This window comes from Pelodiscus sinensis, chromosome 4 (assembly GCF_049634645.1).
Source record: "Pelodiscus sinensis isolate JC-2024 chromosome 4, ASM4963464v1, whole genome shotgun sequence".
Lineage (NCBI taxonomy): Eukaryota > Metazoa > Chordata > Testudines > Trionychidae > Pelodiscus > Pelodiscus sinensis.
Window position 1 is genome coordinate 126806136 of NC_134714.1, and position 14318 is coordinate 126820453.

At 49.9% G+C, this 14318-nt stretch overlaps 1 protein-coding gene across 3 annotated transcripts; it reads left to right on the top strand.

Moving 5' to 3' along the window:
* The first annotated feature begins 1187 nt into the window (after window positions 1–1187).
* On the top strand, window positions 1188–8970 carry LOC142829268 (putative G-protein coupled receptor 152). 3 transcript variants are annotated; one of them, XM_075928514.1, is made up of 2 exons: window positions 1188–1329; window positions 6184–8970. In XM_075928514.1, exon 2 carries the CDS (start codon window positions 6216–6218, stop codon window positions 7176–7178), a length of 963 nt encoding a protein of 320 aa, XP_075784629.1. In that variant the 5' UTR covers window positions 1188–1329; window positions 6184–6215; the 3' UTR covers window positions 7179–8970. The 3 variants fall into 3 exon arrangements, with proteins under 3 accessions (XP_075784629.1, XP_075784628.1, XP_075784627.1); XM_075928513.1 differs by having other exon boundaries at window positions 1190–1329; window positions 6091–8970; XM_075928512.1 differs by having other exon boundaries at window positions 1190–1329; window positions 6107–8970.
* The last annotated feature ends 5348 nt before the right edge of the window (window positions 8971–14318 follow it).

Consider the following 14318-nt stretch of genomic DNA (forward strand, 5'->3'; position numbering starts at 1 on the left):
GAATGGATACAAAGAAAACCAAAATAAACCCACTTGCTAGGATCCAAACCTTTGCTTAACCTGTTTTCTTACTCACACTAGACTGCCATCATCTCTAGCCTCACAAGGTAGGTGCCTCAACTTCCACAGGCTCCGACAGCGCTTTATCCTGCCTTACTTCTTTTTCTATTCCACTAAAAATTTTACAAGTATTCTTTGGAGAGTTTCTCCTCTGCAGTGTGTATTCCTGTGGATTTCCCATGCCTCTGCTGACTTGTGTGTCATTGGGGCTTCCAGTATTTAGGATCCAAATGCACCGTGTCCACAAGGGAGGCCCTAGACTAGCTGCTAGCAACTGGTGCCCTAGGCGAACCATGCAAAAGGCACCACCACCTCCAAAGCCCTCAATAATATTGCGCTTGAATTTGGTACCCCATTTAACTTGGCACCCTAGACGACCGTCTAGTTCGCCTATTTGGATTGTCCGCCCTTGTGTGTCCATTCACGACAGGTATTCAGCTGCCTCCCCTGTGTGGGAAAATCTGTCTCTCCCTTTGTTTGGTCACATTCTTTAAAGCTTAGTGTCTGAGGGTATGCGTAGACTGCATCAGCAGAGGGATGCAGATTAGGCAGGCTGACATTGCAAATGAAGCAGGGATTTAAATAAATAAAGAGACAGCCTTTTTTGACAGATCCTGTAAACCTCCTCCACCAGGCCTGAGGATTCCCACCCTTGGTCTACACTGACCACCCAGAAAGAGCGGGAGAGGAAACAGAGGCACAGGGCTGTGATGTGATTACAGCAGGTCTCCTGGTGCCCAGGCCAGTGCTCAATCCACTAGGCCACACTGCCGCTTAACTCTTGTACTTCCCTGACTCTCCCAGCCAAGACACAGTCCCAGACGTCTGTGTTTGCTGATGCCCATTCCTAGCCCCACAAGTTCCTCGCCCCAAGGGGCTGGTGCCCTGCTCTGCCCACAGGGGCCGTCCTTGGGCCGTCACTTGACTGGCTGCAGCCACAGGGGAGGCTGGCTGGTCAGGTGCAGGCAGGATCCTGGGCTGGATTTGAGCTCTTCGCAAGGGATCTGAACCTTGGGGGTGGAGTCTGCAGGAAGCACTGCCTGGTCTGCCCCCCCATTAAATGGTTTCTGCTTCCCCATCCCACCCGCTTACACCACTTGCCTCCACCCCCACTCACCCCCCATCTGCTTCCTTCCTCACCACCGATATAAATCAGCTTCCTGCCCCTGCTGCCTCTCGTCCTCCTCCAGAGCCCAAGCAGGGAGTGGACACCAGCTGGGAGCTCGCTTCATCCCACCCCTTGCCTGACTTTCGCTTCAGACACTTTGGGTAGGTCCTACTTTATCCCTCCTTCGCATGGGTGAGCTCCCAGCCTTTGGTGGCGGGTTGTGGGGGGGAGGGAGAGTGTGATTTGCTTTTCATGATGGGCACTAACTAGCAGGTGCTGGACCCCGGCTGGCTGTCTCTGCTGACGGGCTGGCAATCACCAGGGAGCATGTGACCGAGTGCCCCTGGGCTCCATTTCGGGCTGGACGGTGCATCTTGGCATCAGCGGGCACTTAGCTCTGTGCCGGCATCAGAGGGGCAAATGTCTTCCCCCAGCCTGAGAACGGGGTCTTGGGACAGCCCTGAGCCAGGAGACAACTTCTGCTGGGTCTCTGCCTGTTGCTACCACCGTGTCCCTGCTCTTGGTGCCAGCCTGGGCAGAGGGGAGTTGGGGGCAGCGCCCAAGCCTCAGTGCCATGATCTGCATGTCCTGCCAATGTCTGTGCCTGTCAGGCTGTGGCCGTCTGCTGGGACAGTTAGAGGGAGCCGCCCCTCCCCACTCTGGCTCTGGGCAGAGACTCTCTCCCTGCCCCTCATCCCTACCCCCTCTGGTCCTGAGAGTTCCCGCCAGGGGGAGATCACCGCTCTCCGGGGGCAGTTAAAGGGCCTGGAAGGGGGCCCAGGTGGAAAAATGGCCGGCTGGCATGGGTGCAGGGTTGGATAGGAGCCGCCCTCCCGGGTAGACTCCCTTCTGAGCTGGCCCCCTTTCCAAGGGAGGGGGAACTAAGGTCTCAGTTCCTGAAAGGGTATCGGGGAGGTGCTGGGGAACATGAACCCCACGACCTTTCCATGGCTCGGCTCTGATGGGGAAAGTTCTCTGAGCTGGGGGTGGGGGGTGGGCAGGTGGATGGGCCGCTGCATCCTGACAGCCCCACAGCTAATGGGATGGCAGGAAGGGGTCCCTGTGCCTGGGAGCCTGTGTCAGGGCCCTGCTCCCAGACAGAGGCTGACGTGCCAGGCAGCAAGGACTAGGTGCCCCCATCTGCTCCGGTGCTGCCTGAAGGGCTCGCAGGCTCTGGGTAGCCTTGAACCCTGCCTCAGTGCCAGGGCGGGTGCCCTGCGAGCAGCAGAACAGACGCAGCAGCTGCCCTCCCCCTCAGAGCCTCCCCACCCCCTCTGCGGGGGAAACAGGACGGGCTGAGAGCCGGTGCGGGGAGAGTGGACCCAGCAACAGTCCTCAGGGAAGGGACGGTGGCTGGAGGGAGGGAGGGAAGTGGGGGAGGAGGGGAAGCTCTGGCTTAGGAAGGGAGTCCTCCTCTGAGAAGGGACGTCCCTGGGATCCGCCCTTTGGCACCCTCCCCACTGGGTCTTGTCCTCTCCGTGCTGCAGTCCTCCCCCTGCACGCACAGGAGACCTCACTCAGCACAGGGAGCAGGGCAGTCCCAGCGGAGGAAACTGAGGCACGGTGCGCACCAACCACTTAGCAGAGTGGGGGTAGGACCCAGGAACCACCACCCCCCTGTCCTCCCTCCCCTAACACCACGGCTTGCTCACTAGCTCCCTCTGTTCCCCAGCCCTGGGCACCCCTCCCTGGCCAGCAGGTCTCTGCTGCCCCCTAGTGGGACGGAGAGCACAGCGCAAAGCCACCCTGTGCTGTCAAGCTGGGAGCTAATTAGAGAGACCACCAGGCTGCACAGCACTGACCTGGGCCACAGCTCAGAACAGGGCCCCCTTGTGCTCGGGGCCGCACAGAGTGAGAGAAACTCCTGGCTCCAAAGTGCTCACTATCTAAGTAGACAAAGGACGTCTAATCTCCCTTGAGCAGCCATTGGGAGCCTGGGGAAGAGGCAGGTATTGAAACCAGATCTCCTGGGTCGCAGCCCAGTGCATCAGCCGCAAGCCCAGCCTGCACCTGTCACACTCGACTGGGCCATGACCGTGACTGCTGGGGCAGGAGCGTGGTCTGTAACTAGATTTCACTAATCAAAAGCCAAACAAAATCTCCTGGGTCCCTACAACAGTCTTACCTTGGACTCACAGACAGGCCCTTGAAATCTCTGCTCTATCTTGCCACCCAGACAAACTGGACTTAGTGCTAATGGTCACTTACACCAAAAATCACAGGCTGCTCCCAGTCACTTACCCTGGATCAATTGGTACTCTAGATTTTACACCAGCGTCAGTACCCTGTAATGAACTATCTAAAGATTTGTTAACTAGGAAAGAGAAAGAAGAGTGTTATTTGCCGTTAAAGCAAAGAAAACATGCATCTTCCAATCCGTTACCATCTAAATCCCAAGAGTGACTGAGCTTCCATTTCAAAGTGTCTTTCAGGGTGGATCCAAGGGCTCATTGGCTTCAATGTAAAGTCTTTGGCCCTTCAGAATTCAAAAAGTTGGAAACATTTCCCATGGCTTTGTTTTATTTTCTCTATTCGGCTTCGAAGCCCACATGACCAGCTACCTGACATGTAGCCTTCTCCAAGTCTGATCACCACTAAGGAAACCTTCCTATTGTGAGGTCATGGCCCTTCTCATTTTAATTGTCCTGGATGGACAGGAGGGGGTGGATTTCAGGATCTGAGTTCACAAGCTCAGATCAAACCTTTTCAAAGGTATAAAGTAAAACGTACGTAGTTCCCTCTAGCATGGAATGCTGCCATAGCAAGCCAGATGAATGCAGGCAGAAACTCACAAGCATTTCCCAGAGTCTAAACACTCAAAAACTAATCCCTGTTAGGACCAAACTTCCATACAGGCGTGGTCGGGGCTCCAGCTATTAGATTGCAGCACGTAGCTAACTCCTGCAGCCTGTGCAAAAGCTGGCATTTAGCCTGACACAGTCGCACCCGTTACCTTAGCACTGGTATTTCTGTGTGACAGACAACCAGTGTCTGTGGCAGTTAGCTAAGGAGGGGGCAGACACCTGGCGAGCCTGCAGGCTCTCGGCCCTCATGGTCTCCTGCATCCAGGGACAGAAAGGAACAGAAGGAGTATTTAGATCATCCAGTCTGACAGACACCCCTGGTAGTGTTCCCTGTAACTGATCATTAGGGTGACCACCCAAGAGAGATACACGTGACACCCAGCTGATTAGCAGAGCAGAGCCACTCACAGTGTTGTGTTTCTATTGGTGGTGCACATCAGCACATGCCAAAGTGTGCATATTAAAATGTATTGCACTCATGGAGGGAAATAATTAGAGGGAACATTGCTCCCCGGTAGCCAACCTGGAGCTTCCTGCATAGAACTCCATGGCAAATGCCCCAGGCTGTCTCTGTACTCAGTTCTTCTCCCTACTGGCCTCTTCTTCCCCTCCCCATGGTCCCCTGCCCCAGTGCTTCCAAGCTGCTTGTTTGGGGGCAGCCTGCCCAGACTCAGCTCACAAGGCACCTCCTGATCCCAATGAGAAAGAGGGAATCGTAGCTGATGGCAGCAGTAGTGGCAAGAGGCCAGGATCAGCCCAGATTAGCCTCCTCACCCCACGCCTGCTGGAGATGAGGTCGACTTCCCTTGGACAGGTTTTGTGCAGACATGAGCACTGTGAGCAGCTGGCCCCTGCTCGACTAACTGCGAGTACCATGCCCAGAGGGTTGTGGGGGTGGCAGCGTAGCCCAGTGGATTGGGACTCGGCCGAGCAGGGCTCCATTCAAATCTCAGCCGCCAGATCGGTGGGTGGTCTCAGGGAAGTCGTTTCCTACTGCTCTGTGACTCAGTTTCCCCTCTCAAACCGTGTCTCTCTTGGTTGTTTTGATTCAGCGTGTTTAAGGGCAGGGGGTGTCCAGCTGCGCAGCGACTTGTTCCGCGGGTGCAGCTCTTCGCTGGGGTGCTAGCACAATGCCACCAACAAGAGAAACGCTCATTCCCATCCTGTAGGGACCCAAAGCGGCTGGCAAACCAACTAATCCCACAGGGGTCAGAGCCAAAAGGTGGGGCTGTTGCAGGGGACCCCCTGTGGTGACAAAGCAACACAGGATCCGTGACAGCCAGGAATAGGACCCAGGAGTCCTGACCTCCTCCACCCCCAACACCTCCCTTCTCAGGGCATGTGCCAGCCTCTCCCTGACAATAGTTGGGGCAAATCCCACCTGGAGGCCAGGATGCGATTACTATTGGTAGCACTCGGAGAGCCTGGGATAGACTGGCCCACCTGCAAAGAGCTGCGAGGTGGATGGATGTTGTGTAAAACGTTAGGTAACAATATAGACCCAGTGTGAGAAAGGGAAACAGAGGCAAGAGGAGAAATGTATTTGTTCAAGGTAGGGATGTTAGCTAGCGGGTAATAGAATAGTCGACTAACCACGTGAATTCTTAGGGGTTAGTGGACTATTCTATAGTCCCTGGGGGCGAGCCAGCAGCAAGTGCGCTCCCACCCTCCTCCTGATACAGAGGCAGCACAGCAGGGTGGCAGCAGCCCCTGTCCGCAGGGGGTCCGAGCTCCCCACAGACAGAGACTACTGGAGTGTTAGAGAGTGGGGGAGGCCACCAGGACAGGGGGGTCCCAGAAGACAGGGGCTGCTTTGTGGAAGCCTCCACTGCCCCCCTTACATCCGCTCTGATAGAGCGGGAGTGGGTGTCAGGCTGCACTGCAGGCACAGTACCATGGGGAACCAGCTTTTAAACCAGCTCCTCCCAACACCAGTTCCTGGTTCCCCTCCTTGCTTCCTCTGATACACAGGCAGTAAAGGGGGGGGGGGGAATGTGAGTAGTCAACTAAATTCATTTATTGGTTAATCGACTAGTTGACAACCTTAAACTAGAGATGGAGTCTAGTAATCTAGAACAGTGGTAAGACTAGGTCACCACCTGATGCTCTAACCACTAGGAAATGCTTCCCCCAGAGGAGAAGAAGCTGGCAGTTAACATATCCTGGAGCAACCGGTGTGTAAGAAGCCCTGGGCTGATTTCTTTCATGTAGTTTACATCAGCAGACACTGCTGGGAGGGGCAAATGGAGTCACGTAACACCTCACTTTCCCCCTTCAACGGGACGGCACCCGACACGTCAGCAACATGGCGGGGAACCTTCTTGATCATCACACTGCTCATCGGGCTGCCGGCCAACGGCTTCATTATCTGGCTGACAGGGTGGCGGCTGCAGCGCCGGGGCCTGTCTGTCTTCATCCTGAGTCTGGCCAGCTCCGACTTCCTCTTCCTCTGCGTCATGGTCATGCAGATCATGGAGACCCTGCAGGGTGACAACTGGGTGCTGGGTGCCTTCATGTGCCGCCTGCGCCACTTCCTCTTGGATTTAAGCTACCACTGCAGCCTCTTCCTGCTGGCCACCCTCAGCGTGGACCGCTGCCTGCTGGTGCTGCTGCCCCTGTGGTACCGCTGCCATCGCCCCCTGCGGCTCTCCACCTACATCTGCCTGGGCACCTGGGTGGCGGCTTCCCTGCTCAGCATCAAAGGCTTCATCTTCCCCGACCTCGTCCTGTTTGAGGACGGGGTGCTCGCCTGCCACAACGACCGGGGAAAGTACGAGTGGTCCCTACGCTTCCTGGAGGTGCTGCTGGAGGGATTCTTCCCCTTTGTTGTCATGGTGACCACCCACGCTGTCACCTTGGCCCACACCTTGCGGCGCCACACCCGGGCCCCCAGCCAGTTCTACCGCATTGTGGCTGCCACCCTGACCGTCTACGTGCTGCTCAACCTCCCCTTCCAGATCACCCAGCTGCTCTTCCTGGTCGCCTTGGAGAACCAGGAGCTCTACAGTCGCCTCATCCCCTTCCTTATCTACACCGGCTACCTGATCAATCTCAACACTAGCATCAACCCCTACATCTACCTCTTCTTTGGCTCCAACTTCTGCACAGGCAGCAGCCACCCCAAGACCTCCTCCCTTGCCTCAGCCCTCACAGAGGACCTGGGGAAGAGCCCCGGACACACACCTGAGGCGTCTTTCTCTGCCTAGCTCAGACGACTCTCCTCTCCCTGCATGGCCCAGCCCTTGCTCTGGCACAGCTCCAGTCACCAACCGAGGGGTTGCTGGCACCCCTGACAGGCCCTGGCTGCACGGAGGAGGAATGTGCCTGATGCAGGTTCACTAATTCAAGGCCTTGTGTAAATGGGTGCAAGGTGGAAGATACCAGGGATGTCAGATCAGTGCCAAGGCCCTGTTTGCCCAGCCTAGTCACGCTCCTGTGGGGACAGATTCTCAGTAGGTGCAAACCGGCCCAGCTCCCTGCAGATTGGGGCCTGTGAAGCTCCCAGAATATCTGGCCCTAGGCAGGGCAATGCAAACACTGCCATGGCTGCAGCTACCAACCCACAGGTCCAGGAGACCCTGCGGCAAAAGGGCCACTGCCGCTTTGGGCCTTTCTGGGTTTAGCACCCTGACGTTAGTTGTGGCTCCAAGGTCATGGCGTTTTAATGCAGTGGCCTTCTTCTCACATCTGCCAGAGACCCAGAGCTGAGGGTACCTCTGCCCCCCTAGCTCTGCCTCCTTGGCCACCTGCAGCCTGACCGTTCTGACCTGCAGAAAGCAGGCCCGGACTCCTCTTAGCACACGAGTTTGGGACACAGAAGCTGCAGCCCGGGGACACAAAAGGCAGGTCAGAATTGAGGCCATGGGGCTGTCCTGGGGATCCCCTTTTCCCCACACACACCAGGGGACAGGTACTGCTCCCTCTATCATCAAGGTCTCCATTCGGTGGGGGTATGGGACAATAGCCCCTCAGAAGTTTGAACCCCTGGATTTCATACTGAGATGTTGTAGGGATAACATCTTAAAGTATTAAAAATGATTCCCCCAAGTGGAAGTGACTCCCCATAATTTGTTCCCCACAACTTAAAGTCTAAGTAGCATAAGTTTGTTAAGTAGCATAAGCATATAAGTGTTTAGATTTATTATTATTATTTGTTAAGATTGTTAAATGTTTAGATTTATTATTATTGCCCCTTTAGAATATAATTTGTTAGGAATGTAATATTAGGTCATGTAACTTAGAACTGTTAAGAATATAATAGTATGTAGCCAGAAACAGCTCCCCTCTCTGTGTCCCAGGGCAAGCTCAAACTTAATGTTACACAATTGACGCCCTTTCTCTTCAAAGCATTGTGAAGCAATTAACCCTAATCCCAATGTGAAACATTGTAACTATAACAGTAACTAACTCAGCACTCAGAGAGAGAATGTTTTAAGAAATGCCACCCAGAAACTTTTGTGACTTTTTGTAACTACAACTCTTGTTTACGTAAAGTTATTATTATACAAAATACTGTATGTGAAACATTAATTAGGGAATGTATGTAAAAGAGAGAGTGCTTGGACGATGAATGAATGGTTTTGAGAGGTGCCAGCCTGAGAATGCAGCAATAAAGGGCTGAAGAAGGTGTCAGGTGCCAGTGCAACCAAAAGGTGTCAAGTGGAGAGAACCAAGTACTAGAGGTCCACCCTATGAGATCACTGACAAGCACCTGACAGCCACCCTGGAAATCAGCATGATGCAGCAATTCCTATAGACTGGCATAGGAAGAAATTCCTATAAGAACTGGACTAAAAGACTATGGAGTCAGAGTCCAAGGTTCTGCTGCCAGCCTACCAGGAGCTTCAGATGCGCATCTGATCAGGACTTCGCTCCCCACTACCATCACTTGTGTACAGAATACCTGGCCAGTATTCTCTCACAAGCAACTTCCAGGCTGGTAACTATAACAAATACACAGAACTGGAATGAATGGATGAATGATTGAATGAGTGTTATATATATATATATATATATATATATATATATATATATATATATATATATATATATATATATATATATATATATATATATATATGTATAAGGGTTAAGTAGTGATAGGAATAAGTAGTTAAACAACGTTGTTTACTTCTATCTTTTCTTTATTCTTTATTCTTATCTTTACAATAAATGTGGCTTTTTGCCTTATCCCCCTCATAAGATCCTGCTTGCTTTTATTGGTACAACAATGTCTGCTTAAAACTGCATGCTCTGGATCTTGAAATGAACAGAGTTTGAGCTGCTTCAGCTTTGCCTTTGGGGCAGGGAATTTGTTATAAAGAGAGGGAAGCAGATGATTAAGAATAATCAATAACGGGTCATTCAAGCAATTGAAGGATCCTTAGATCACAATGAAAATACTGCCAGGTACTTATTAGAGGAATAAAAAGAGTTGAAATGAGTGTTGTGCTGCTGGGATCTGAATTTGGACTGGACTGTTAAACTTATAAGTTCTTGAAAAAGGGGTTAATAGTAAAGTGGCAAAATTTGCAAATTCAAAATTGCTTGAAACGGTTAAGTCCAAAATGGACTGCAAAGAGTTACAAAGGGATCTCACAAAACTGGATGTTTGGGCAACACAAGGGCAGATGGGATTCAGTGTTGATAAATGCAAAGTAATGCACATGACAAAATATAACCCCAACTCTAGAGATAAAAAATGATGGAGTCTAAAATAGCTGCTACCATTCAAGAAAGAGATCTTGGAATCCTTGCGGATAGCTCCCTGAAAACATCTGCTCAATGTGTAGTTGCAGTCTAAAAACAAACAGAATGTTGGGAATCATTAGAAAGGAATAGATAAAAAGGCAGAAAATATCATAGCTCCTCTATATAAAATCGTGGTATGCCCACATCTTGAATACAGTATGCAGATTTGGCCACCCCATCAAAAAAAAGATATGCTGGATTTGGAAAAGGTACTGTTGGGATTTTGTGGTATCCAATAATAACCAAATGAGTCAGATGCCGGGCAGAATCAAGGGTCTTCGATACTTCATTCAATTCAATTCAACAAGACTATATTCAATGTGCACAAAGGGAGAGCCCCTGGTAAAAAAATCAGCCAGAGTCCCTTGAACAAGTAGCCCCTACCCTTGCTATTTTTATAGCACATGGCAATTACATAGTAAGTTACATAACACAAACCTGTGGCCAATCATATTTAACCTTTCCATATATGAATTTGTTCATCACATGCTTCTACTTCTTCACTCCACATGTTGAGCTCACCCCTCTCCCCTTGGCCTTTTCTGGACTGTTCCTAGGGTGGTGAGCCACAGCATGCTTCTTTATGCATACATGCCTTCTAAATCACATTTTGTTTTAAATTAACACAAGCATACCCTTCAGCTTCCCCATTTGGTTTTGGGGCTAAGAACAATTCTTAGACCCCGCTAACACTAACTACTTCTTTGTGTTTATTAGGAGCAATAATTGACCTTATCAACACTTAATTAACTGCAATTTTGGTAACAGAATTAAATAATACATTTAACCTTTAATACATAATGATATCTACAATAATAATAATAATAATAAGTGCCCTTACACAATGTGAGAATGCAACCCAAATCCATCCCCATGGAATCTCTGTTCTCACAATAGCAAACCTTTCCATCCACTGAATCACTGTAATTGCCTTACCACTTCTTTCATAATATCTTCCACAATAGGAAGAACGGGATGTTTAAGCCAGGCTTGCCTGCAAAAGCTAATCACATACATCTACACCAAGTAATGGAGTCCTTCCTCACTGTTATATCATCCATTAAATTAAACATTACATGCACTATTAAGTCAGGTCCCAACATTTGAGATAGGGCTTGTCCTGACTCCAGATTTCCCATACGCAAAACCCATCCTCCCAGGATGGAATATTGTTCTCATGGGAAAGCTATATAGTTATCTCCAGCCCTTATTACATACCCAGAATTCTGGATGCTGCATAGGTGTCCACGATGTTAGAAAAAAAACCTGCCCCCCCCCAGTCAAAAAGTTTGGCCAGGCCGCTCTTGCTATAGTGGGCTGCAGTACTCCTTGGGAGAAACTGGCCGCACCCTTCCTGCGTACCATTGCCTTTAGAAAAAGGGAAGGTGTGAAAAGGGGAAAATAGCCTTGAACTCTCCCACCCATCACCTAGGCTTGAGAGCTGCAGGGCTTACCTGGTCGCATGAAACCTACACGGTTTCAGCCCAACCCCTGGGACTCAGACCCCCCACTTGGTGACCATTGGGCTGTATATGGTAATATGCAAGTGAAGGAAAGCGATGTGCAGACTTGGGGATAAATACCCATCACACAGTTCGCTCGAGGAAGTCTTCGTAACACACGTACCACTGTGCGTGTGCCTTCCCGTATACTTCAAAGCTCTGTCAGCCTGATCAACCGACCAGCCACCTCCCCCGACTCTTGGGCATAACCAAGGCCTTCGCAACCGAACCGATATCTTTGAAATGTTCCATGTGCTGTGTAAGTTGGCATGTATGATTTGATTTTCTTTGTTGTATAAGCTTAGTGTTGTAGTAGTTTTTGGTAGTACATAGAGTTTGTAGTTATCACTGTTATTTCATTAGTGTAGCTGGATATCTTTAGACTAGAGACTATTCCCCTTGCCGGTCCCATCCTTATATTTCTGACACGTTTAACTAGAAATCGTAGAATAAATATAATAAATACTGTAAATTCATTATTAATATGGTCTATTAAAAATCTTAGAATAAATACTATAAATTCATTACTGTTACAAATAAATATTTTTTATTTGCTAAAACGGTCCGCCTGGTTCTGTCCTTCCCCCCTTGGGTATGCATGATCGGACCTGTATTCTTGCAAGACACGACATGAGAATGGGAGTGGGTGGACGGGCTAAGCCTCCAATTCAGGAGCCCAACCCACAGGAATTAACACTCCTCCAAGGATGGAATGACCATCCCAACATGCCCGTTATCGACGGGGACCCCTCCCCTGCTGTTATCTAAGGTGAAGACACTCAGTCTTTGAGAACTGCAACTCTCACCCAACAGGGCACCTGTGATGTGAGCAAGTCTCCTATCGGGGCTGCAACTTTCACGTTGAACACCATGCCAGTATGACGACACAATTCTTCCACATGCCTAGACCAATGCTTGCTCATACATTTTAGTAGTTTTTAATAGATGGCTGAGTACAACAATGAGGACCTGACCAATTGTGTTGCTGAGGTAAGCTGATAATTAACTTGATTAGACATGAGCCCTACTCTCGCCACAATAAACTGTCATCCCTGCTACTAACAGATTTTCAAACCAGTCCCTATTATGAGATTTGATCGCTTGAATAATGGCATTTACAACTGATCCAGCGGCTCCTCCCCAGGTGACTACATCAATAAAACACTGAAAGCCACTGCAACATTCTTAAGACAAGACCGCTGAGAGAACACTCAAGTCTCAGTAATTGCTCAGAACAATTAGTGGACCACAGAAAATTTCCTACATCAATTTTAAACCAGGAATATCAAACGAAAACACTTAACAATATTGAGAATGGCTCTCCAGAAGTCCATAGGGTAAACAGGGATTATTGTACCCCATGCTGAGTCTCACCCTTGTATACTTTTACTTGTGACAGGTGCACTCAAACTGGAATTCCAGTGACCTGGGCCGCTGAAGGAGTTACCAAGAGAACCATGTGAGGTGCAGTCCAGGCTGGTTCAAAGGTTCATTTTCTGTAGGCTTTCACCAGCACCTGATCACCAGGCTGCACCTCACACTGAACCGGTCTTTGGGTCTGGTTCAGTTCGGGGTTCCTGTGAGACACACAGGGACAAAAATTTGCAATATTCAGCAAGCTGGTCACCCATGACATACAACCCCCCCCCCCCTCCCAAATGCACAGATTTCCTGTCATCCTCATCGCCTGCCCTATCAGCATTTCCAAAGGAGCTAAGGAATGTGCGTTAATAAGACTGGCTCTCATAGACATGAGAACCACTGGTAAGTTGGTGACCCAGTCTTTCCCAGTAACAGAAAACATCTGTTTGGTTAGTTTGTTTTTAATGGTTCAGTTAGCTCTTTCTACTAATCCTGAACTCTGGGAATGGTAGGGACAGTGGAATTTCTGTTTGATCCCCAGTGCCATGCATACAGTTTTCATCACCTTGCCTATAAAGTGGGTACCTTGGTCACTATCAATGAAGCACGAAAGTCCCCGTTGGGGAATTATTTCGGTCATCATTATTTTAGCTACATCAGACACAGTGGCCTTGGCCACTGAGAAAGCTTCTACCCACTGTCCACGATCACCAGAACATAGTCTCTCTCTGCACCTTGGCAGGGGCCCAATAAAATCTATTTGTAACTGCGTGAAGGTCTGTGTTGATCTTGGCTGATGTCGCATTCTCACTTTCACTGTGGGAGCAGAATTACATTGAGCACGTTACACGCCTCCTCACATAATCATGCATATTTGCATTAAGCTTAGGAAGCCACCAGGTGTCCGACATCCGATGGATCACCCTCCATGCTCCATCATGTCCCATCATGTGATATACTTCTATCATAGTTCCCATCAGCACATTTGGTAACACTAATGTGTTCCCTGGACCTCTCCAAGTGTTCTCATCACACAGTTTGCCCTCATTATCCATCCATAACCACTTCTCTGCCCTTGGTGCAGCGTGTTGGATGTCCTGTAATTCAAAAGTTTGGGGTTTTTATAAGAGGCTGTGTTGCAGCAATCAATTGCATCTCTTTATCTTCCACTGCTTCTTGTTTATCTAGTTCATCTGCCTTCGGTTCCCTTTGGTATGAGGGCCTGTCCCTTTTGCATGGGCCCTCACTTTTATCACCGCTACTTCAGTAGGTTTCTGCATGGCTGCATGAAGTTTCTCCGCTATCCTCCCATTTTGTACAGGCAGTCCCTGGGTTACGTACAAGATAGGGACTGTAGGTTTGTTCTTAAGTTGAATTTGTATGTAAGTCGGAACTGGTACATATTGTAGGGGAAACTCTAGCCAAACATTTCTCCAGAACTCAGTTTTATTCTCCCACACCTCACTTCCCTCAGTCCTTTATTCTCAAGCTGGGGTGTCTGCTGAGAAAAGGCGCTCCGCGTCTCCCTGGTCTGCTGGGGGGGGGGCGCTAGCTTCGTGTCTCCCTAGTCTGCTGGGGGGAAGCAGCTAGTGCGGGGTTGCCTCACCCCATTTGTAAGTAGGGATCCGATGTAAGTCGGATCCATGTAACCCGGGGACTGCCTGTATTGGGGATCCTGTACTTGTACCCACAAGTTAATATAATCATGGACAACCCCAAACGCATATCTAG

Excerpts from the sequence above, each read along its gene's own strand:
- LOC142829268 (XM_075928514.1), top strand. The coding sequence starts at position 6,216 with ATGGAGTCACGTAACACCTCACTTTCCCCCTTCAACGGGACGGCACCC.